Consider the following 23,420-nt stretch of genomic DNA (forward strand, 5'->3'; position numbering starts at 1 on the left):
CTCGCACTTGATGTTTCACTGTGGGTGACTCAGAGGTCTGTTTGCCAGCGTTTGTGTGATCCCAGAAGCTCCCACGCACTGGAGTGCTGTGAGAAGTAGCCTGCTTATTACAGATCAATGTGTCTTTCTAGAAGGAATCCACAACATGTGAAGACACTATCCCTCTCCTTTGCCCTGCCATTCAGTCAGTCCTAAGTCTCTCACATCGCTATAGGGGGCTTATTTTGGCGCACATGCACCTTAGTGATAGTGATTTGTGGGAGCTTTTTCCATATTTATCATATCCCACTCTACGCTTTATTTTTGACCACATTGCCCTGTGTCTCTTTCAAGTTTGTCTCCCTCTCCATAATTCATGCTGCTTTCCACACTCTCTCCCTCACAGACTCACAATCACCACTTCTTCTGTTTCTCTCTCTCTTTTTCTCTCTCTCTCTCTCTCTCTGTCTCTCTCACACACACACACACACATACACACACACACACACTTTCATTCTCTCTCTCTCTCTCTCTCTCTCAGTCTCTCCATCTTTGTCGACCATGCTCTATCCAGCGGTGATCCGGAAATAAAGCCTCCAGAACCATCTGGTGGGGAGTGAGTGCCCAGCCAGTGAGTGAGTGCAGCCCTGCGCCTGGAAGGGGGGGGGGGGGGGGGGGGGGGGTCGGGCACCCCAGCAGCGTGTCAGCAGCATGGCTCAAAAACAAACAAGCTGGCTCTCACCTCTGTGTCATTGGCCTGGGTAGGCTCAGGAAGGGCAGGCTGAGAGTGACGTTAAGTCATCGCTGCTGTTAGTGTGAGGACAGCCTGTGAGGTTTTTACTCGTGCAGTGTAGCTAGTAGCGTTGTCATGTGAAGGGCAAGGAACTGTGTCTGTGCATGTGTGTGTGTGTGTGTGTGTGTCTGTGTGTGTCTGTGTGAACAGGTGGATGTGAAGACTGAGGTTGACTGTCTGTATGTGTGTGTGTGCATGCTGCCTGTGTGTGTGTGAGTGTGTGTGTGTTGGGGCGTGTGTATGTGAGTGTGTGTGATGGGTATGTCGTGAGCAAGCAATAAAGACAGACAGCACGAGTCAGGGAGAACAGGTGCCACATGGCTAGGTAGGCTGCCAAGCCTGAGGTCTAACTCCAGACCCCTTCCGATGTCCTTGAGCTAACTTCTCCGTCAAGCTGTGAAGAATGCACAGACATATGCTCAAAAAGGCACACTGAAGGAGGTTATTTGGTAATGGACTATTAAATTCAACTGTTTGATGTTGCTATGTGTCAGATTTTGTGTTCATATTCAGCAAACAACCAAATTTCAGCTTTTGTTAATGCCATTGATGTTGACCCGTAAAAACAAAAAAAAAACGTATATTTAGGTAAAAAAAGGTAAAATCCTTCAAACATAACACCTTATTTCAAACTGTGTTGGTTTCCCCTTGGTTTGGCCCTTGTTCACTGTTCTACTGAGCGACAGGAACATTGTGAAGAGTTCAGGATAAAGCACTGTAGCCGCAGTAGGCCGCACATGCCCCCTATGCAAACTGAGACTAATCACCTGGGCTACCTGAGACCATGACAGTCTCTCTATCATGATTAATGATCAAGCCAGTTTGTTTTGTGTCTGCAGAACTGATTGTAAGTGTGTGTGTGTGTGTGTGTGTGTGTGTGTCTGTGTGAGAGAGAAAGAGAGAGAGAGAGAGAGTGTATGTAGTCTTAAGGCACTGTGTAATCAATGGAACTGGCTACACCAAACCCGACGGTGTGCAAATTAACAACAAATTAGACCAGTCTTGGCCCGGCTGTTCACTGTCTGAGTGTTGAGAGCATACAGCCTTTCAAGGCACCGTGGGTAAATCTCAAGCCCCCCTCTCTTTCCTCCTGAAAATCTGAAGCTAAATTGCAAGCCCACTATTCTGTGTTCATCTTCATCATATTCTCCAGCTGGGGAAACATAGAATCATTGTATCCATAGAAACGCATTATGGCTGTCCAGAGCCATCATGATTGTTGAGCACGGCATCCCCGCTGGGTCGCTAGGTTACAGCTTTAATGGAGCGGATGGCCACGACGGAATCATCATTACTCCATATGCTCCCCGAAAAACAAACAGCTCCATGTGTGTGTGTATGTGTGTGTGTGTGTGTGTGTGTGTGTGTGTGTCATACCAGAGCAACAGTGATTAGTGTAAAAATGTCTGTCTCCTACTGGAGTACTGGAGTCTTGCTTTTCAAAACTTGCTTGTCGCTTGACTATAGAGGCCTTTTGGAAAGGACTCACATCCTCACTAACTTACAACAGTTATCAGTCAAGTGTTGTGCTCTATAAATGCCTTAATAAAAAGCCTTATAAATAAAAATAACATATGATCACCTTAAAAATAACACATGATCGCTTTCTTTCTCCACATATGCGGTTAGGATCTTCAATTTTTTACTGTTCTTTCTAAGCTCACTCTCTTTTTTTATTTTTTATTTAAAGGTGTCTTATGTCATCCAAGCCCAGGGAGAGGAGCACATCCTGGTTCTAGAGAAAAACGAGTGAGTAACCCCCCCCCCCCCCCCCAACCAAGCGCACACACACACATATACACCCACACCACACACACATTCACCCATTTCTCCATCTCCATTCTCACATACCCACAAAACCCACCTGGTTGAAGTGTCTGTTTATGCATGAACCAGCACACATACGAAGATGCTGTTTTATTTGTGGTTTTTGCACCTGTTGTATGGAGGACCGCAGGTGTCATTGAAAAAGTAATAAAAGATTTCATTAGTTTGCCATTGTTTACAGCAATAAAAAGAAGAAATTATGAAAATAACTTGTAAATGACGTATTAATCCATCAATAAATGCTTCTAATTTAAAAAGGGATTTACAAAACCAACATAAAATAAATTCACTTTATATACTTTTTCAATAACACCTGCGGTCCTCCATAGTTGCTTAGTCAAGCTCACTTTCAAACTGATCGGAATTTCCCTTAATTGTACAGAGCACATCTCAGGGACAGTGCAGACCTTACTGACTTTGGTGTCATCGTGCAGCATGACTTGTGTCTCTTTCTCTTTGCCTGACCGTCTTCTTCTTTTATTAGCTCCTTATTAGTTTTGTTTAAATCACTTCTCTTTTGAAAGCAGTGATGGTAATTGTGATACCACAGTGGAATGAAGACCAAGTCAAAGTCAAAGTCAAAGTCAGCTTTATTGTCAATTTCTTCACATGTTCCAGACATACAAAGAGATCGAAATTACGTTTCTCACTATCCCACGGTGAAGACAAGACATTTTACCAATTTAAGTCCACAGACAAACATAACATTCAAGTAAACAAAAAAGTAAGTAAATAAGTAAATAAGAGGGCACATATAATAATGAAAAAAAAAAAAAAAAAAAAAAAAAAAGTCAGACCAATGGTAGGAAAAATCAGGAACAGAGTTATATTTACAATAATGCGCATCAAGGGAGAGACAGCACGACTTCACCTAAAGATCCATCAGCTGCTCTAGACTTTTAGTGTCGAAGTGACTTACTAGTGAGAAATGCAGAACATTAAACCACATATTGGAATATTGGACATAATGCTCTCAGCAGAGAGTAAGAAAGAGGCTGACAGACTGTAAATATCTGTGGCTGAATTAGCGCCTCCACTCTGAGCCTCAGCCTGTTTTTTCAAATCCTGTCTGCAGCCGTGCTAATCTCCAGCTCTCGGTGCTCTCTGTAAACACAATCAAACCACACGTGCACCAGATCACAAATGTACACACACACACACACACACAGTGGCCCACTCATACAGCCACAGACCTGCAAGTATGCAGATTTTTAGTAATGCATATGCATACAGTGTGTTAACTGTGTGTGTTGCGTTCACTCGAAAATAGCTGTGTGATCATTCAGTGCTGTTGACTGACATTTTGACAAATAAACAAGTAATAAATCTATGCCCCAGTTGGGAGGTTCAGGCCCCGTTGTAGCGCTATCTGGCTTGACAGTAGTTGTGATATCAGCCCCAGATATTATTACCCCGTGGGTAATAGCCCTTCTCCTCCCAGTTTTTTTATTGGTTTGTCTTCTGGGCTGTTTGTTTTTGTTGGAGAGACGACGAGGCCTTGGAAAGGCGTCTGCACATTGTCCTCATCTCCTTAAGAAGAGACTTGGCAGAGGATGAGATCCAGGCCAGGACGGCCAGACAGTGCCGCTCCGCTCCGTTCTGTTGCTGAGTCGGCCTGTGTGTGTGTGTGTGTGTGTGTGTGTGTGTGTGTGTGTGTGTGTGTGTGTGTGTGTCTGTGTGTCAGCTTCATTAGGATTCCTCTAACGCTCTGGGACTTCACCCTCCGTATTCAGGTGCATTAGACTAATGGGCTTTTTATCAGAGATATCATGATTTTATTTTACGCTGTTTTGGTGTGCTGTTGTAACAGTGCACCTTCGATTGCTACAGTACATTGCACAAAAGGCACTAAATAAATAAAGATTGACTGACAGATTGATTGATTGATGAATGGATGGATGACAGCTGACTAAAAGTGTGGGCAATAGCTAACGGATACAATGCAGTCCATCTCCAACACTGAGTATATGACGCGGTCCCTCAGAGAATCAGTCATGTTGTTGGGGATCTGGGCCTCTTCAGGGCTGGTGGGGCTGGTTGGGGTGGGGGTTTGGAGGGGTTGATTTTCTCCAGCTGTGTTCCCTGCTCTCCGACCCGCTGGGAGACGTTTCAAGGCAGCTCGGGTGTCGTCAGCCCGGCCGGCAAAGAGCCACTGGGCTCAGGCCAGAGGGGTGATCACAGAGCGCAAACAGGAGAATACTGTTGGTCAGATTCAGAGACGTCTGCAGGTGTGTGTGTGTGTGTGTGTGTGTGTGTGTGTGTGTTTTAGTGTGTACGTGTGTGTGTGTGCATGTGTAAAGATGCACATCCAATACATTTATCAAAAATCAGTCCCTCTTCCACCTGGTGTGAGTGTGTGTGGGTGTGTGTGTGTGAGAGAGATACTATTTGTATACTATATACAGTACTAGACAAAGGGGGTGTTAAATTAATTTAAATGTCAGACAAGGTATAAAGACTTATAAATTATAATCAGTTATCATGAACATGGGTTAAAGACACACCTTTTTATGGAATGAAAGATATTTGAACACATTTTAGTGACTCAGAGAAATTTCCCTGACAGCTTTCACACCTGACTGTTTGAGACAACAAGTAGAAATGGCTGAAGCCAAGAAGAGATTGCTGATCTGAGCTGAAGAAATTGTGTAAATCATAGAGTTTTGCTGAATCCAACTGCACCACTCCCATCTCAAGTCATCCTCTGGCCCACGTGCAAAACAAGATTTGATGAGAGAGAAAACAACATTTCAACATTGTCCCTTCGCAGAGCCCCCAAGCTTAACAACACACAAATGAAAGTTTGTTACTTAAGGTTACTTAAGTGCTTAAGTAACCTCTGGACGAACCTGTGATGAAAGACGTTTTGAGTTTTATAATATGCTATAATACCATACGAGGACACCAAACAAGTATGTCTCGTGTGACATCTGGGGATGATGAAGCTCTGTTTTCTGGCAGAGTGAGAGAGAGTTTGTATCTGTTTGTGGTTTATTTGTGCATAGAATAAGTGTGTGTGTGTGTGTGTGTGTGTGTGTGTGTGTGTGTGTGTGTGTGTGTGTGTGTGTGTGTGTGTGTGTGTGTGTGTGTGTGTGTTTGGGGGTGGGAGGCTCCTGTGTCCAGACACAGCTGACGGTATCTGGATGTGTTCTGTTTACAGGCAGCTGCTTCCAGCTGATTTTGCAGTGTTCACATACGACACAGATGGCTCTCTCATCACCCGGAGACCCAACATGCAGGTAAGACACACACACATACACACACACACACACACACACACACACACTAATGAAGTTGTTGTGCCACTTTCAATCTGCTGTGTTATTTCTTTATTTTCTCCAACATGTCATTACTTTAAGTGTGTCTGCTAACCTGATGGTCATTACTGGTTGTGTGAGCACTGCTCATTAGAATTGTGAGTGTGCGCGTGTGCGCATATGCGCTCTCTCTCTCTCTCTCTCTCTCTCTCTCTCTCTCTGGCTCTTCCTAGCTGTCAGTTGGCATTGCCAGTTTTATGAACTCATCCCCCAAAACAGCTGGTTTCTATAAAATGTAAAAGGGTCTTTTCTGTGCAGCAACCCCCCCCCCTTCTAGTAGTACATCAGGGTCAGGTCTGGCTCCAACTACAAAACAGACCTTTTTTCTTTTGCCCTGTCCATCATCCATGACCACCGAACCAGCTTACCTGCTGCTGAAAGCTAATGGCCTCCTCAACTGTCTAGTGCGCAATACACTCTCTCTCACTTGTATCCCTCTCTCTGCTTTAAATTCCAATTACTTTGTAGTTAGTAAATGGCTCATCCATTGCCTTAAAAAAGACGTCACCCTTAAATGTGTCCTTTTAGTTGAGAAGGATGCAGCCTATGCAGGCCACAGCTGGCTCTGTTGTACCTCTTACAGAAAATTAGAGCCAGAGGCAGGAGAGGCCCTTTCCCCCCCGAACTGTAGAGTCGATGGTGGCAGATTTTCTCTGAAAGGAAGGAAATGTATGTCAAAACGTTAAGATGATAAGGCCTACTGTGAGGTCATTTCCAGATCCCCATCTTTTACTGGAAATTCTTTAGAATGTCAGCTGGCATAGTGATAGTACAAGTCAGATATGTGGCAATATTAAGCAATAACTCTTTTACAGCATACCACTTCCCTATGAAATATAAAGTTGAAGAATTCCGTGGGCGAGCCTGTGGCATATGCTGAGACAGGTGAATGAACAGATGCAGAAAATGGTTGGAACAGGGACAGCCAAACATGATGGAAAAGTCTCACTTGTCCTATAAGATAGACATACACCAATACATCAGCCATAGCTTTACTGAAGTATGAGTCTTATTTCCTTCACTGCAGGTAATTTTGACTTTTAAGATGGGTGTGGAGTGAGTGTGTGTGTGGTTGTTGTTTGTATGTTCCATGAACTCATGGCTGTGACTATTTCCCTGGCCAGACAGTTGACTTCTTGTATTTTTTGTCAAATGTCTTGGCAACACAGCACTGCTCCAGGCCACAGTGTAGACCAGGCAGGGGAAATGGACCCTCAGGGCTGCAGTTGTCTGACCCTAATAAATCACATGTCTAGTGTTAACTTCCTGTGTAAAAGCACGAAGTGTACTTCATCATCAATGTTTGTATGAAATTTATTGTGGAGTGTTGTGGAGTGTACTTCCTGCACTCACTTTAAAAAGGAACATGCCCTCTTGATGGCTATTTCAAATATCAGTTATTCCACACAATGAGGGGCAAGTCATTAGCCTCTGCCAGGATTGTATTTGCCACTGTTAGAAGGTATTGTGTTCTTGAGGCTTTGATATTCCAACGCTCAATACCCAGATCAGTTTTCATGGGTCTCCGATGGGATCCCTATAAATTGCAGCCTATAAAAATCCAAGCCTACATGCTCTTAACTGGGGTCACCCCAAGGCACACTATGTAGCCAGGGTTCTCATGGAAAGAATTGGATACAGACAGAGGGAACTGGTCTTCTTGGGAAATATTGCAGGAAAACAAACAGTTTAGTCTCACATATCGCAATGATTGCTTCAAACCCTAAGGTGAACTCAACAACTCTAAAGCTTCAAATAATAGACTCAGCCTTTTGAATTTTTGTTGGCTTTGTGTGACATAATCAGAATCAAAGTCACAATAGTAAAAGCCTGATAATAGCTTGCAAATTCAGTTTGCAGTGAAAAGTTTGTTTAGGTCCAGTGAAACTGCCTTACTCTATTGTTCATTCTACATTGCTGAGGTCCTGTCCATCTCTTCATAAGTCCATCTCAGGATTGATTCAGACTGTGCACATCATGAACCTCTCTCTATCTCAGTCCAGCAGAGCCTCGCCCTCTCCAGCATGCTACTGGATATGATGGGCATGGTATGGCATTGTCAGTGGCACCCTGGCATATTGGTCAGTGTGGTTTTACATCAGAGAAGCATCATCAGGATGGACAGCCGACTGGATGTCCGATGAGGAATGCCACCACACACAAACGTCACTGTGCTCCATCACATTGGTTAAATGCTGATGTTAGTGCAGAACAAGTAATCTACTGACCAGCAGACTCCCATGACAAGAATCACACTTTCCAATCACACAAAATGGAAGACATGGAGAACAACAGTAGGCTGTCAAAAACAAGGTGGCAGGCAACTCTAGTGAACACAGCTGATTAATTCCAAATAGCAAGAACCATGCTTTCATCTACACTCCAATAAGCTTTCACTCACATTTCAAAAGGATTCACATGATGGGTCCTAGCTAATGTGTAGATACAATACTCTGTAAGCCCTGTTTGGTAGAGGAATCTTCAATCTGATGGCAGGCCTGATGACTTCAGCTATGGAGGAAGCAAACAAACAAATCCCACGCATCCAGATTACTGTTTATATGGACATTCATGCCAAGGAGAGTTCCCACATTACTAATGAAAACCCTCTGATTTGGAATGGAGAGAACTTCCACAGAGTCTTTGGGGAACACACTGAAAACTATTACGTCTGTTATAGCTGCGCCAAAATAAATAGGAGTATTTTTGCTTATCTTTAAAAAGTTATTTTTTATTTTTATATATTAATTTTTTTCATTAAAGTTATTAGTGATTTCACTAAGATATGTGTAGTTTTCAACTTATTCACCCTTGTACAGGGAAAGTGAATCTCCTCCCCTTTTTAATGCCGGTTAGCTTGAAAGTTATGTGGTTTTCACCAGAAACTGCACAAACAAGTGTCCCGACATTAAAAATAATTAGCCTACTCTACTCACCACATCCACTCAGTGCCATTAAGAGTCTGTTTGCTAAAAGGACAGCTACTGAAAATGGCCACTAAAATTGGGTTTGCCGGTACGTCCTGCTCTCCCCTCTTTCTCTCTCTCTATCTCCATCTCTCCCTGTTCTCTGAGCTAATCTATGAAGTGTGCTGTAGCATACTTGCCTTTGTCAGCTGTTAGCACAGCGTCAGCGATCCCCTGCATGAGACTACAGAGGGTCTCTAGGGCTAAGCCAATGCCAGCAGAGGGTTAGGCCCTTCTCTCTCTCTCTCTCTCTCTCTCTCTCTCTCTCTCTCTATCTCTCTCTGTCTCTCTCTATGTGTGTGCGTGTGTGTGTGTGTGTGTGTTGTATTGTGTGGTGTATGTGTGTGTAGACATGCCATGAAGAAGTGTTCCTGGTTGCTCCCTGTAGGAATCTCAACATTCCTCACATTCCAGACTTGAGAGTCTCATTATTCATCATGATTAAATCTGCTAACTAGGCTACAACCCTGTTCATCACATACTCACGAGAGAGTGACGGAATCATGTGAGAAACATCTGGAAGCATTCCATATATGGATATTATGCTGACACAAAAAAGCTTAATATTGTAAGGAAGCCAATGAATGGGAACTCAGAGAAGTGCTCAGTGTTATCCACACCTGGGCAAAATCTCACCTAAAATGTGTGAGACGACATGATAACCTTAGATGACCTTGAACATGGAGTAGAAGGGTGAAGGCAGAGGCAGACAACACACAACACTGCTGGGCACATTAAAGTCATGCACAGGTGCTCTCAGCAGTAAATGGTGGACCAAGCCATTAGGTGTCAATGAATAAGACAAATAGACACACACACATACAATCCGATTTTACAGTGTTTTTGCAGTGTCTCTGTAACAAAACGTTGGCTTTGGAAGTGTCCTGCCAGATTGTTTATGAACAAAATTACACCGAGGCCAAGTGATGGAATGACTTGGCGTCCGTTTCTGGCACTTGGTCCTTGTGCTGCGTTGCTGTGAGTGCACAGACAGAACAAGAGAGAGGCCCACAGTTAGCACAAAGAAATCCATGCAGTACAAGCGGGAACAGCAAGATTGCAATATGCAATACAAGAAAACCGACAGAAAATAGCAAGGATAAGAAAATAATGTGAAGCACAAAAGAAAAAGAAAAAGCATTTAAGTTTTCCATGATTGTCTATGTTGAGGAAGGATTTTTTTGTTTTTGTAGCAAGGAGCAAGGAAACAGTGAGCGTGTTTATACAATATGCACATGATGTGAGGCCGAGGGAGTAAGTAAATACTGTAAATGTGAGTAAGAGACTAGGCTGAGAAACGGAGCGATTGACAGTGTATTCCTGGAACACAGAGATGAGTCAGATGGGACAGACAAGGAGAGAAAGTGCTGGAAGGAAGACTCCATGTAGCAGGCGAACGTGTGGGAGGGATTAAGGAAGCTGCACAGGAACTGTTAGCTCCAGGGACCAGGCAGGAAGTGTGTCTGTGTGGATCTGACACTCCTCGGTCTCCTGATTGCCATCTCCCTAGAAGCCAATAAAGCTTCCTCAAAGAGTGTGTATGCGTATTTGATCTATTGGCGAGGCAGCAGGAGTCCAGAGTCCTGTTCTCCCCAGCCACACCCGAGGTCTCTGAAGAGGAACTTTCAAGGAAGTCATTCTGCAATTTAAAGTTGAGTTGATTAGCAATAAGACTACTTGAATGGCTCTGGTTCAGTAAATCAGTATATATACCAGGGGCCACCCAAGGGTTGTGTTACTGTTGTGCTATAGTCTGCATTTCAGTTTGTCTCAAAGTTTGGGTTGGCTGGATAGTGCTATTCGGCTCATTACCAGGCTTTGACTGGGCTTTTAGACACAAGCTTTTTGTCCTAATGTGAGTGGCACTTTGGCCCTCATTTAGTGACATTCTCTCTTTTTCTCTTTCTCTCTCTCTCTCTCAGTGGGTGTGTGTGTGTGTGTGCTACTCATTAAAATGTCCACGACCTCTGTTACAGACTATACACACATGCTCTATATTATGTTTGAAATGTTATGGATAATTATGTGACCCTCAGTCCCAAGAGATGGCAGAGAAGTTGAGAGAATTTGATTAGACAAACTAAATACCACCATCAGGGAAGTTGAGTATGAATCAAAGGGGGCCTCCTTAACAAAACATGACATCATGCCATGACATCATACATTGCCTGTGAGAGGCACAGTTATGGTGACCTTCCCCCTAACACAGCGGGCGGAGGCCGAGGCCTGAATGTAATGAGCTATGGGAAGCTCTTCTCCGCTGTAAAGGGACCTTGGGTTTGGTAATAATAATAAAAATGCTGCTAATGATGACAATGATAATAGTAATAATAACAATAATAATAATAGCAATAATAATACTAATGTGGTTATCATTATTATTATTATTGTTATTATTATTATTATTATTATTATTTTATTTCTTTAACAGAATACACAGCGGTCATATACCCTTGTGGTATCTGCTTGTGTGTTTTTGATGTACACATGTGAGTTACGGTAGTATGGCTCTGTTAACTGGTGTGAGTGCTGTGCACACGTAGAGATATGTAGATATGTTTCAGCTCACATATGGAAGCCGCTCTCACATCACCTGACCTCAGGTCAGCATCCCAGAGGGCTTTAAGCCCCTCAGCCTGGACCGCCTCCACCTCATGCTCAGCCGCCTTATTTATAGACCTGGGCCGTCTCCACGAGTCCTGCCACCGCCACCACCTCCTCTGCTGTGTCCATCTTTAACTCCCAGGCCAGGTTGATGCCGTTATGTAATGTGCCTGCTGGCAGGCAGTGCGGGGACGAGAACAGTGCCCGTCTGTAATCACCTCAGAGAGCTGCGGTAGAGAATCAGGCTTTGTGTCTGTTCCTGTTTGGCGGGAGCAGGCCTTTGGCTGTGAGGCTGCTCTCACGTGTGCTGATGGAGTGAGACTGTTAAAGCTGGAGCTCTGAAACAACAGGCGAGAGAGAGAGGAGGAGAGAGAGGGGGAGGGGAGCAATAACACAATCAAGTGTGCATTATCAAGCCCAAAGCCTTTACCTTGACATGGCATTTAAATTTAATTGAAGTACAGGAATATAACACCATCTGAACAATAGAAAGAGGTCTAGCTGAATGATAGAAACAGGTTTATTTTCATGGTGTATCTAAATGGACAGAATTAAATGAAAAGCAGGTGGAAGTCATGGACAGAAAAGTGGCTGAAATGTTAATGTATGCAACAGTTTGTCATCAGTCTCCAGCTGTGCTTCACATCACTGAGAGAGAAATGAATGAATGCATAGAGCAATAACACAATGAGTGTATGTGAATTACTGTAAAGCATTTCAGTTTAATTGATAGAATACAGGGCCAAATTATGATGTATTATGCAGCTACAATGGAAAGAGTTGTGTTTTCATTGTTATGTATGATAATTGTCAGATTTAAATGAAAAGCAGATGTCTGCTGTGAACAGATGCTTTACTAAAATATATTTTGTGGAGGTTGCACTGATTTAAAAGGCTACTAGTAATTCTCTGTACCCTGACAGGAGTCTTACCATTTGAAATCTTAATAAAGCTTTTTTTTAAGCCTTTTTTTAGTTCTGTAAATTACCTAATCCTCTGTTTTTATTTCCATGTCTTCCCACTCTCCCCCACCCCCCTCATCTCCTCAGAACCACTGCCACTACAAAGGCTATGTGGAGGATGTGGAAGGGTCCTCAGCGTCTCTCAGCCTCTGCTCTGGACTCAAGTAAAGTACCTTCTCTTACCTTACTCATCAACGTAGCTTGTATTCTCTCCTGATCGAGAGATAGATAGATAGATGGATGGATAGATAGGTAGATATATAGATGGATGGATAGATAGATAGATAGGTAGATAGATAGATAGATAGATAGATAGATAGATAGATAGATAGATAGATAGATTTAAGTCTATAAAGTCTTTAATGTCCACAGCACCTCATATAGCACATATAACATGTGATGTAACATATAACAGCACATATAGCATGTGACATATACTGCAACCCCACCCAATGCAAACACATCACACACAAGTAGGCACATCATTGTGACACAATCCATATAACAGACGCTGGATCTCTACCTAAGTTTATATATATATATACTGTGAGCAGAAATGAGAGCACGGAAGGAGAGGATGGACATGGAGTACGAGTCTGGAAATGTAAGAGGAGAGGAGGAGGGAGCTGCAGGCTGATGGCTCTAGTACGCCATTAATTGGACAGACAGGAAAAGCTCAGAGGAATGATCTGTTTGTGCATAATCACGTACAGTAAATTATCTCAGATGCCAGGAAGTGATCTCAGCACTCAATAAATAACAGTGACATAAGAAGCTGAAGAGGCTTTCGGTGATTAATTAATTTCTCCATCTCATCCCCTGAAGGCAAAGAGTCATGGCCTCCACGCTGCTCAAGGTTGTCTTGTCTTTCAAGCTCCATAAGCTCCAAGACTCATTTTTTATGACTCACAGAGGCCAAAAGTGCCGAATCTCCTTTACAATCAGTAATGCTATGCTATGCTGCGCTAGTTAGTATTTCTACCTCCACTGCAGTTCAACTGTGTGATAACAAACATCAAAGTAGGGACTGTTGGGCAGCTCCAAGGACTCCCCTGCCAATAGCTTTAGTCCTTCCTCTTTAAAGGGAAAGTATCAGAAGGAGGTCTGTTCCCAGTAGTCGTCATTGAAGTCCACACAGCAAGAGGAAATAAGAAAAGTGTTTTCCACCGTAAAGGAAATGAGTTGGCCCGACACCCAGGCTCTTTTGTCTATCATATGTCAAAGACCGGAAGAAATGCTAACCTATTTAGTGGTGATTCAATCATGTTTATCTTACGGTCACCTGTCCCTTTGTCATGGTTGCAAAAGTTCATTATCTAGGGCCTGACTGATGTTTTCCTGGAGCTTGAACCTTGAACAGCATCTGTGTGTGTGTGTGTGTGTGTGTGTGTGTGTGTGTGTGTGTGTGTGTGTTTGTTTGTTGTTCCCACCCCCTGGCAAAAGTAATTAGAGGAAATTGAGTCTCGTGTAACTTCGATCTTAGAGTGACGACCTGTCTTCCATTTTCAAACAGAGTGGTTAGGACTTTCTATTTTTACCCCTCACTCTCCCCCCCTTTTATCTGGATCCTGTGAGTGAAACAGGAAGTGAGCTTGGTTGTCTTGAGTCAGGAGACCAGGGCTTTGCTTCAGTGACACTAAAGCAGCTGGTCAGTGCGATGTTAATGTATTTGTCCCAGTAGCCAGAGTTTGGCCTTTAGAGTTCCCTGATGTGTTCCCACTGAAAATCTATGAACAGGGCCTGTTAACAATCCTCTGATTAATCCTCTCAAAAAGCTCTCTCTGATGCTCCATTGGCTGTAAGTGGGAGGCTACACCAGTCCAGAGCCATATAAATGTATGGCTCTGCACCAGTCGTGTAACTGAAGCGTTCTGTTCGTGTTGCGTCTGCTGCAACTGTAATCAATGGAAGTAGCTACACCAGATGTGATAGCGGCGAGTATGTTCGAAAAAAATAGACCAGTCTTCTAAAATGGATTTTACGCATAGCGAACGGAATGCTTCAGTTACGCGCTTGGTGTAGCTTCCCAGTAACAGTGGCCTTGTAACAGTGTCAAGCTACTGTGCAGTAAATGGTTTTCCACCATTAAGGGTTAATAAGTTAAGGGTTCTATGAAGAGCAGATAGAGAGTGAAAGGGCTTTGTCCAGTACATTATCTGTATCTCTTAAAATGTTTCTTTTAGTACAACTAATAAACTAATCCTTTAAAGTAACACAATGTAGGAATTTGCCTCTCATGAGCCACTAATCAGCAATGTCAGAGGCTCAGTTCTCTATATTGTGAGCTGAAGCTGTTATTTTAAGGCACAATAACTACATTGTGTTGCTTTGACTTTGTGTATGTTGCATTTCCAGTTTCAGTTTTTTCACCAAAAAGAAAAAAAGAAAAACACCAATGACCTGTTTACACAAAACCCCAGTGACCTATTTTTTACTGAACAGGAGTGACCTATAAAAATCGCGGCACAACATTCTGAGAGAAAACATTCACGGGATATTGCTGTGAAAAACATGTAGTATAACCACCTGATATATAAACATATTTATTTGTGTTTGTGTGTGTGTGTGTGTGTGTGTGTGTGTGTGTGTGTGTGTCTTTTTGTATTTAGTGGACGGTTAGTTATTAGAAGTTCCACATTTGGGATTGAGCCTCTGGAGGGCTCCTCTGACTTTGAGCATGTGGTGTACCGCTTGGAGGATGAGGAGCCGGAACCTCTCAACTGCGGAACCACTCATGCCCATCGCCATGACGACAATGAAACATCTTCCACCGGCCAAACCATTGGCCACTCTCAGAGTGACTTGTTTGGGGAGACTGTTAGTCATTTAACCAGAGTAAGTGTAAATGTGTGGGAAGGTGTATTGTCAAATCAATGCTTGTGTGTGTGTGTGTGGGGGGAGGGGTCTTCTTATGTGTAACTTGGTGTATCTTTGTATGGCTCTGGTTATGTATAATTATGTGTAATGCATGTGTGTGTGTGTGTGTGTGTGTGTGTGTGTGTGTGTGTGTGTGTGTGTGTGTGTGTGTGTGTGTGTGTGTGTGTGTGTGTGTGTGTTTTCTCTTAGAGCAAGCGGGCCATAATGCTCCAGACGCACTATGTGGAGCTGATGCTGGTTGTGGATTTAGACAGAGTGAGTAATCGCCACCTCCCCCCCCCGTCAGCACTCCCCTCATCACCAGCACTCCCCTATCATGCTGCACACCTCCTCATCCACAACACACCTCCTCATCCACAACACTCCCCTATCATGCTGCACACCTCCTCATCCACAACACTCCCCTATCATGCTGCACACCTCCTCATCCACAACACTCCCCTATCATGCTGCACACCTCCTCATCCACAACACTCCCCTATCATGCTGCACACCTCCTCATCCACAACACTCCCCTCATCCACAACACTCCCCTATCATGCTGCACACCTCCTCATCCACAACACTCCCCTATCATGCTCCACACCTCCTCATCACCAGCACTTCACTATCATGCTGCACACCTCCTCATCCACAACACTCCCCTATCATGCTGCACACCTCCTCATCCACAACACTCCCCTATCATGCTGCATACCTCCTCATCCACAACACTCCCCTATCATGCTGCATACCTCCTCATCCACAACACTCCCCTCATCCACAACACTCCCCTATCATGCTGCACACCTCCTCATCCACAACACTCCCCTATCATGCTGCACACCTCCTCATCCACAACACTCCCCTCATCCACAACACTCCCCTCATCCATAACACTCCCCTATCATGCTGCACACCTCCTCATCCACAACACTCCCCTCATCACCAGCCGGCTGGTAGCCTCTGCGCCACACTTGGCTTCACTCTGTAATCATATCCATTCAGAAACGCACCGGACAGCTGATCTCTGATGCTGCCCCTGGAGCATGTCTCTCTTTACTCTCTTGTCAGAGGGCTTTTGTTATGGGTAAATCACAGACTCTTTGGCATCTTGTTAACAGACCACAGCAGATTGTTGAGATCCTGTTAGAGTTGGCAATGGGATTAGCAAAGATGGTGGAGGGCCAGTAGTTGACTGATATTTGGGCAGATACTACAGCACAGATGATGGACTTTATGGGTGCAATTGTATTGGAATGCATTGTGGGTTTGGGTTTCAAGCTGTTTGGGTGAGAAATTGTTTTCAGCATAATTGGAATCATTTCTCTCCTAATCTCCTTCTCTGTTGCATTCTTCCACTCCACAGTATAACTTCAATAACAGGAACGAGACCTACGTTCGAGAAGAGATGGTCCAGCTAGCCAACCATCTTGACAGTGTAAGTTATGAGAAGTTGTGTAGGTGTATGTGGAGGCATTTGCATATTTTTAGTTATTTCATGCTCCCCTGTCACTGGTTATATAATCGGTGGTTCTGAACCTCAGGATATATTTCCAATATTTTCTGAGATTCACCAGATTGTGTGAAAAAATAGCATATTTTAATTCTACATTAAACTATCACGTGGCTGCGTTGTTCCATTAGCTGAGTGCATTTTTGGTGACGGTCAGGAGTTGCTGTTATGAACATGATATCATTGTCCTATGTATTCGTACGTGATAATTGATGAAGTAAAAGCCTCATCATATGGATATGGCTTCTCAAAAAAGGTAACGTTATTCCAACTCAAGAGTCTCATTTTAATCTAATCTGAAAACATTAAATCTTAAATGTCATTTATTATCCTGTTTGTGGGCAAACAGATTTGGCATCTGTAAATTCTGAGATACACACAACCAGCAATACACCACAATACACCTTTTCTCCAACTTATCATCATCATCATCATCATCATCTCTCTCAATCAATGTAGATGTATGAGCAGCTGAACATCCGTGTGGTGTTGGTGGGGCTGGAGATCTGGACGCAGGTGAACCCCTTCAGCATGGACGGTAGTGCTGGGGATGTCCTGGGCCGCTTTGTGGACTGGAGGAAGCAGAGTCTGCTGCCACGCCGTCGCCATGACAGTGCCCAGCTCATCTTGTATGTGTCTTTCTGTATTTGCACAGGCACGTGTGTGTGTGTGTGTGTGTGCGTGTGTGTGCGTGTGCGTGTGCGCGTGTGTGTGTGTGTGTGTATGTGTGTGTGAGTGTGTGTATATGTGTATGTGTGTATGCTGTATCTCTCCTTGCAAATGACTATTTATCTTTCCCTTCTCTTCCCCTGTCATCCCCTTGTGTGCCTTACCTCCCTCTCTCCTCATGTCCTGTCCTGCAGGAAGAGGGGCTTTGGGAGTACTGTAGGAATGGCCTTTATCAGTGCGGTGTGCTCCAGTAACCATGGAGGCGGCATCAATTCGGTAATGTATCAATCGTCCAAGGAACCCACAACTCTACAAAGGCAGCTACGATGCATTCGTAATGCATACAAACATAAACATAACATACTAATACAATAGTGGCCATTTTGTTGTTTATGATCAATTGTAAGACCACCCACACTCTCATGGTTATTGTTCATACTGTTTTCAGCTTGTACTGTCTTTGGGTGCACTGCACTCACCAGCCGTCTCTGCAGGTTCCTTATTTGTCATTTGTACAGTTGGTTATATGGTAAATGTACAGCCAAAGCAAACAGTGGATTTGCATGCCAGAGGTTTTGCACATCAGTGCCCTGAGACATCATCCAAAAGGGAACTGAAAAACATTATCTGTTCATAAAGAGAAGCTTCTTTTTGTAATGTCTCCCTTTCTAAAAAGTAATCCCAACATACACACTGACATTGACGTCCATTCCACATAATATTGGCTATGATATCAAAACATCAAAACACTAAAGAAATGTCTTACAGCGTAGTGAAGGACCAATATTTGTTATCAGGCACTTTTCAACTGCATCCAGCTTGTTTTAAACACATTTCTCAATATGCATTTAAAATCTAACGGCTCATGTAATTATAACTTAAAATGTACATCTAGTATAATTCATTATTTGGTGTCTGATTAGCCAATTTCGCTGGTGAAATGACACTACTGCTTCTCTCTGCAGTTCACCAACCACAAGGTGGCCATCTTCGCTTCCATTGTGGCTCATGAGTTGGGCCACAACCTGGGCATGAATCATGATGATGACCGCGGCTGTAACTGTCCTGCAAAGAACTGCATTATGGGCTCTGGCGCCACGTGAGTCTGTGTGTCTTTGTGTGCATGCATGTGATTGCTGTGAATGTGTTGCCAAAATGTATGTCTGGCATTTGTGCCAGTGGTGTGTGTGTGTGTGTGTGTGTGTGTGTGTGTGTGTGTGAGTGCATATATGAGTATATGAGTGAGTGTGTATACTGTATGAGTTTGAGTGTGTATATGAGTGTGTGTGTGTGCGTGTGAGTACGTATACAGTATGTGTGTGTGTGCATGCAGGTGTGTGTGTGTGTCTGTGTGTGTGCGTGCTTGTGTGTGTGCGTGCGTGTGTGTGTGTGTGTGTGCATGTGCCTGTGAGTGTGTATGTGTGTGAGTGTGAGTGTGTGTGTGTGTTTGTGTGTGTGTGTGTGTGCGTGTGCGCATGTGCCTGTGAGTGTGTATGTGTGTGAGTGTTAATATGAGTGTAAGTCTGTATATGACTGTGTGTGTGTGTGTGTGTGTGTGTGTGTGTGTGTGTGTGTGTGTGTGTGTGCGTGTGAGTCGTGTGTGTGTGTGTGTGTGTGTGTGTGTATGCATGTGTGTGTGTCTGTGGGTATGTGTGTGTGTGTGTGTGTGCATGTGCCTGTGAGTGTGTGTGTGTGCATGTGCCTGTGAGTGTGTGTGTGTGTGTGTGTGTGTGTGTGTGTGTGTGTGCGCGCATGTGCGCATGTGTGCATGTGTATGGTTCAGGGACAGATAAGTGGCATTTTTATCATTCCCAGAGAATAACCGTCTGCTTCTCCTCTCTGTGTCTGTCTACAGTGGGGCCACTAACTTCAGCAGCTGCAGTGCTGATGACTTTGAGAAGATGGTTCTGCGGATGGGCCGCAGCTGTCTGCTCAATGTGCCCCGGCCAGACGAGGCCTACAGCACGCCCTACTGCGGCAACAAGCTGGTGGACCAGGGCGAGGAGTGTGACTGTGGCTCCGAGCAGGTGTGTGTGTGTGTGTGTGTGGGTGGGTGAGTGGGTGGATCGGTGTGTGAGTGTGTGTATCAGTCTGTTACTCGTAGATACCTTTTTGTTTACATATATGATGGAACTTGGGGGCAGCTTAACCCTTAGAACTCTAAGCTGTTTTTAGGGCATTTTCACTACCTTTATTCATAAGGATTTATTCTGGTCATTGTAAGTGCCACACACACATATTAACATGTACTGTATCTCACCACAGCAAGCTCATAGCTCTACATGCATTTCATTTGTGTGTAGGGCAGACTGTCCTGAATCTGGCAATATAATTGCCATGTTGGAGGGATACTCTGGGGCTGAGCATTTTACAGAAATATGTGGTGTGTGATTTACGGAAATAAATGCCATTTTTTATTTAGTGATGAAAAATGACCTTTTTGCGCTCCATATCTGTGACACGAACTGATCTGACCTGATTTGACCCGAGTTTGCGTGTTAGCCTGCGTGCCTATGTGTATGCAGTCATAATAATTCTCAACTTTTTACTGCATTGCCATGAACAAAGTAAAGGCAAAAAGGTGTTTCTTTGTTGAACAAATTGGGATGCAATGTGAGCCTTGAATTGGATGCCATGCAGGAATTTGCTAGGATCTCAAAACCGGAATATGAACATGCTTTGCCATAGAGAAACACACGATAGCGTTGGATTATAAACATGCTTTGTCACAAAAACAGACAAAAACGTGGGGTAAGTCCAGCTATATTAAGTTATTATTTTGCTGTCACTTCATCTGTTTTATAACCTATTTTTGGATACTTGGTATCAAACGATAGCTCTGTGTCTCCTCTTTCATCTGACATGTGTGGCATATCTATCCGATCACGGGTCCGCAAGTAATTCAAACGAGAGTAATGGGTGTGCAGCGTTGGTTTGTGTACATGACGTTATTATTTTTCAGTCACTTCGTCTGTTTTTATAAGCCAGAAGGATTGATATACATGGTACCAATGGATAGCCCTGTGTCTCCTCTTTCATCTGATATGCTTGCCATATCTATGCGATCACGGGTTCGCGAGTAATTCAAACTCGCGAACCCGTGAGAGTGATGGGTGCGCAGCTGAACGCAGAGAAGTATAGGCTGTAAATATGATGCAATTTGATTTAATTTCAGGATTTTTTTTAAGTTTCATACTTGATCGTACAGACAAGTGCGTGGTCTCGTTGGAAAGCCCCACTTCTGCCCTGTCACGCGGTTTCATCTCACTGCGATGAACAGTTCCGGAGCAATGTAACAGAGAAGAAAGGGTGTGTTTTTTGACGCACTTTGCGTCAATCGGGATCTAAGGGTTAAAATCTCTCTCACTCACACACACGCGTACACACACATACCCACACACATACGCACACACACTCACTCTTTTTTTCTCTCTCACTCTCTCTCTCCCTATCTCTCCACTCAGGAGTGCAAGAAGGACCCCTGCTGTGAGCCCAAAACCTGTAAGCTGAAGTCCTGGGCTCAGTGTGCCTATGGGGAATGCTGCAAGAACTGTAAGGTCAGTAACCATAAGCCCCGTGTCTGACCTCTCTCCTCTCCTACCTTCTTTTATCTACCTCCTTTCTTCTTCCTTCCTTCTTTTCTCCTCTCCTCCCCTCTTCTTTTCTCCTCTCCTCCCCTCTTCTTTTCTCCTCTCCTCTTCTTTTCTCCTCCCCTCTTCTTTTCTCCTCTCCTCTTCTTTTCTCCTCTCCTCTTCTTTTCTCCTCTCCTCTTCTTTTCTCCTCTCCTCTTCTTTTCTCCTCTCCTCTTCTTTTCTCCTCTCCTCCCCTCTTCTTTTCTCCTCTCCTCTTACTGTATCTTGTCTCTATTCCACTATGTCTGTCTTTCCTCCCGTTTCAGTAACTCTGTCTCCATCTACAGTTGATTAACTTTGGGTCTCGGATGTTTCCCGGATCTTTTTGTCTATTCTTCTTTCTCTCCTTCTCTCTCTCTCTCTCTGTCTATCCATCTTCCTCCCTCTCCATCTCTCTCAGTTCCTGCCAGGTGGCTATGAGTGCCGCAGCCGGTCGGATGAGTGTGACCTTCCTGAGTACTGCGACGGCTCGTCTGCTGTCTGTCAGAGTGATGTCTTTGTGCAGAACGGGCATCTCTGCAGAAACAACCAGTCATACTGTTACAATGGCAAATGCCAGCACTATGATGGCCAATGCCAGGCCTTGTTTGGCTCCAGTGAGTCTTGTTCTATCATACTCATGTTCTCCTAAATCCTCTTTTTTATTGTCAAAGGCTATCTAGTGGAGAAAAAAAACATTGACAGTGTCCAGCCAATATAAATTGCATGAGTACCATAATCAGCATGTGTTAAGTACAACCTAATGTAGGTGTATGTGTTTAAGATATGTGTGTTTTTACAGTTTTTCTCCATTGGTTTGGCTCATTTCTTGAAACAGAAATTACATTCTCAAAACACTAAGATCATTTGGCAAAACAGTCTTACTGTTCAGCACAACACCAATGCTCACTTGCAAAAGCTCATAACTCTCCCAAAACCTTTCACTTATGCTTCAAAACTAAATCCCTTTCCCATATAAAGAGTCAGTGCCACGGAAATTGCAAAGATCCTTCTCAATTGCTTTTGCTCATTTCTTGAAACAGACCAGACGTTCTCAACACTTTTGATGCTTTTGCCAAAATAACCTGGATGGTTCACCACAGCACCATGATTCACCTGCAAAAGCTCATATCTCTCCCAAAACAGTTCAGTCATGTGTCAAAACTAAATTTCTTTCTCATATAAATAGTCAGTGCCCCCAAAATGCATTGTCCCTTTGGCATTGTGTAAGCACTGCAAGTCAAAATGTTTAGATGTTTTGTCACCATTGAAATATCCCTCATGTCCATCTCTCAGTCTTAGCCCAGTCCTTCATTGACAATGGTTACTGTACTCGTTTCTTGTCTAGCTAACAGAATATAATTGTGTATAAAACGGAAAAAGAACAAAAAATATGATTTTTCTGTAAGAGTAGAGAAATGAGAAGCTGCTTTTTTGATGTGCACAAGTGATACTATGATGTGAAGATTGAACAGGTAGTTTTGAATTTCAATTCTGATCTGAGAAATGTTAGCCTGGCGGGCCATCCTATATCATTGAAATGTATAGTCTGGAATCGAACCATTCACCTCGCTTAATCCAAGGGGCGGGCAGAGAATTGTCTTTCAAACTGCCTAGGCATGCAATAGGCCAGCGCTACGACCATATCCGTATCCGGTCGGCAAAACGGCAAATACATCCTTCTTCGAAAGGAATGATTTAAGTGCATTGTGTTGCTCTACTTTCAAAGCACAAGTCCAACTCCTCCAAAGTTGACGCCAACGCCGATTCAAACAACCGCTCTTAGTTCGCCATAGCCACCTTCCTTGTTGTTCACCGTCGCAGGACTGTCGTTATCCTGTTAAGCCCGCCTTAAGACTCTAACAAAATAGAGCGCTGTGATTGGATGAGGTCCACGGCGTCAGCCAATAGAAATTCCTATGGTTTGATACTAGACGTACAGGCTGAGCAAATTAATTTGCCGCCGCTAGGGTGCGTCTAGATTTCTAGGCTAGAGAAATGTACCAAAGCAACTGAGAAAAACTGTAAAAAGAAAATGTAGTGCAATATATTGCAATATAAACACATAAACAAAAAACAAGTACAATTATATGTTTTACATTAATACACAGGATTAGATGTTAAAATCCCTTGTGCCAAAATCCAAGGTAAAAACTCATTCAGAAGCCCCTACTCAAATTAACTTTAAAAAGCACGCTACCCAAAAATCTGCCAACAAATGGTCACAAACACAAGACAAATAGCCCATCCAACAGCAGTATATAGTATGCGGCATGTCATTGGGGTTATCAAGTAGGCACCCTCAAGTTAAGGCCCACGA

At 43.6% G+C, this 23,420-nt stretch overlaps 1 protein-coding gene across 2 annotated transcripts in view; it reads left to right on the forward strand.

The window, feature by feature from the left end:
- Positions 1 to 23,420, forward strand: part of LOC121714782 (disintegrin and metalloproteinase domain-containing protein 9-like) — a 41,555-nt gene that overhangs the window by 8,529 nt on the left and 9,606 nt on the right. For both annotated transcript variants that reach the window (XM_042099847.1, XM_042099848.1), the window contains exons 3-14: positions 2,463 to 2,521; positions 5,760 to 5,838; positions 12,536 to 12,612; positions 15,058 to 15,283; positions 15,515 to 15,580; positions 16,674 to 16,745; positions 17,280 to 17,449; positions 17,684 to 17,765; positions 18,455 to 18,588; positions 19,345 to 19,516; positions 20,954 to 21,046; positions 21,522 to 21,717. In XM_042099847.1, the coding sequence (XP_041955781.1) occupies positions 2,463 to 2,521; positions 5,760 to 5,838; positions 12,536 to 12,612; positions 15,058 to 15,283; positions 15,515 to 15,580; positions 16,674 to 16,745; positions 17,280 to 17,449; positions 17,684 to 17,765; positions 18,455 to 18,588; positions 19,345 to 19,516; positions 20,954 to 21,046; positions 21,522 to 21,717 (1,426 nt within the window). The remainder of the gene's footprint in view (positions 1 to 2,462; positions 2,522 to 5,759; positions 5,839 to 12,535; positions 12,613 to 15,057; positions 15,284 to 15,514; positions 15,581 to 16,673; positions 16,746 to 17,279; positions 17,450 to 17,683; positions 17,766 to 18,454; positions 18,589 to 19,344; positions 19,517 to 20,953; positions 21,047 to 21,521; positions 21,718 to 23,420) is intronic.

This window comes from Alosa sapidissima, chromosome 8, assembly GCF_018492685.1.
Source record: "Alosa sapidissima isolate fAloSap1 chromosome 8, fAloSap1.pri, whole genome shotgun sequence".
In the NCBI taxonomy this organism is placed as follows: domain Eukaryota; kingdom Metazoa; phylum Chordata; class Actinopteri; order Clupeiformes; family Clupeidae; genus Alosa; species Alosa sapidissima.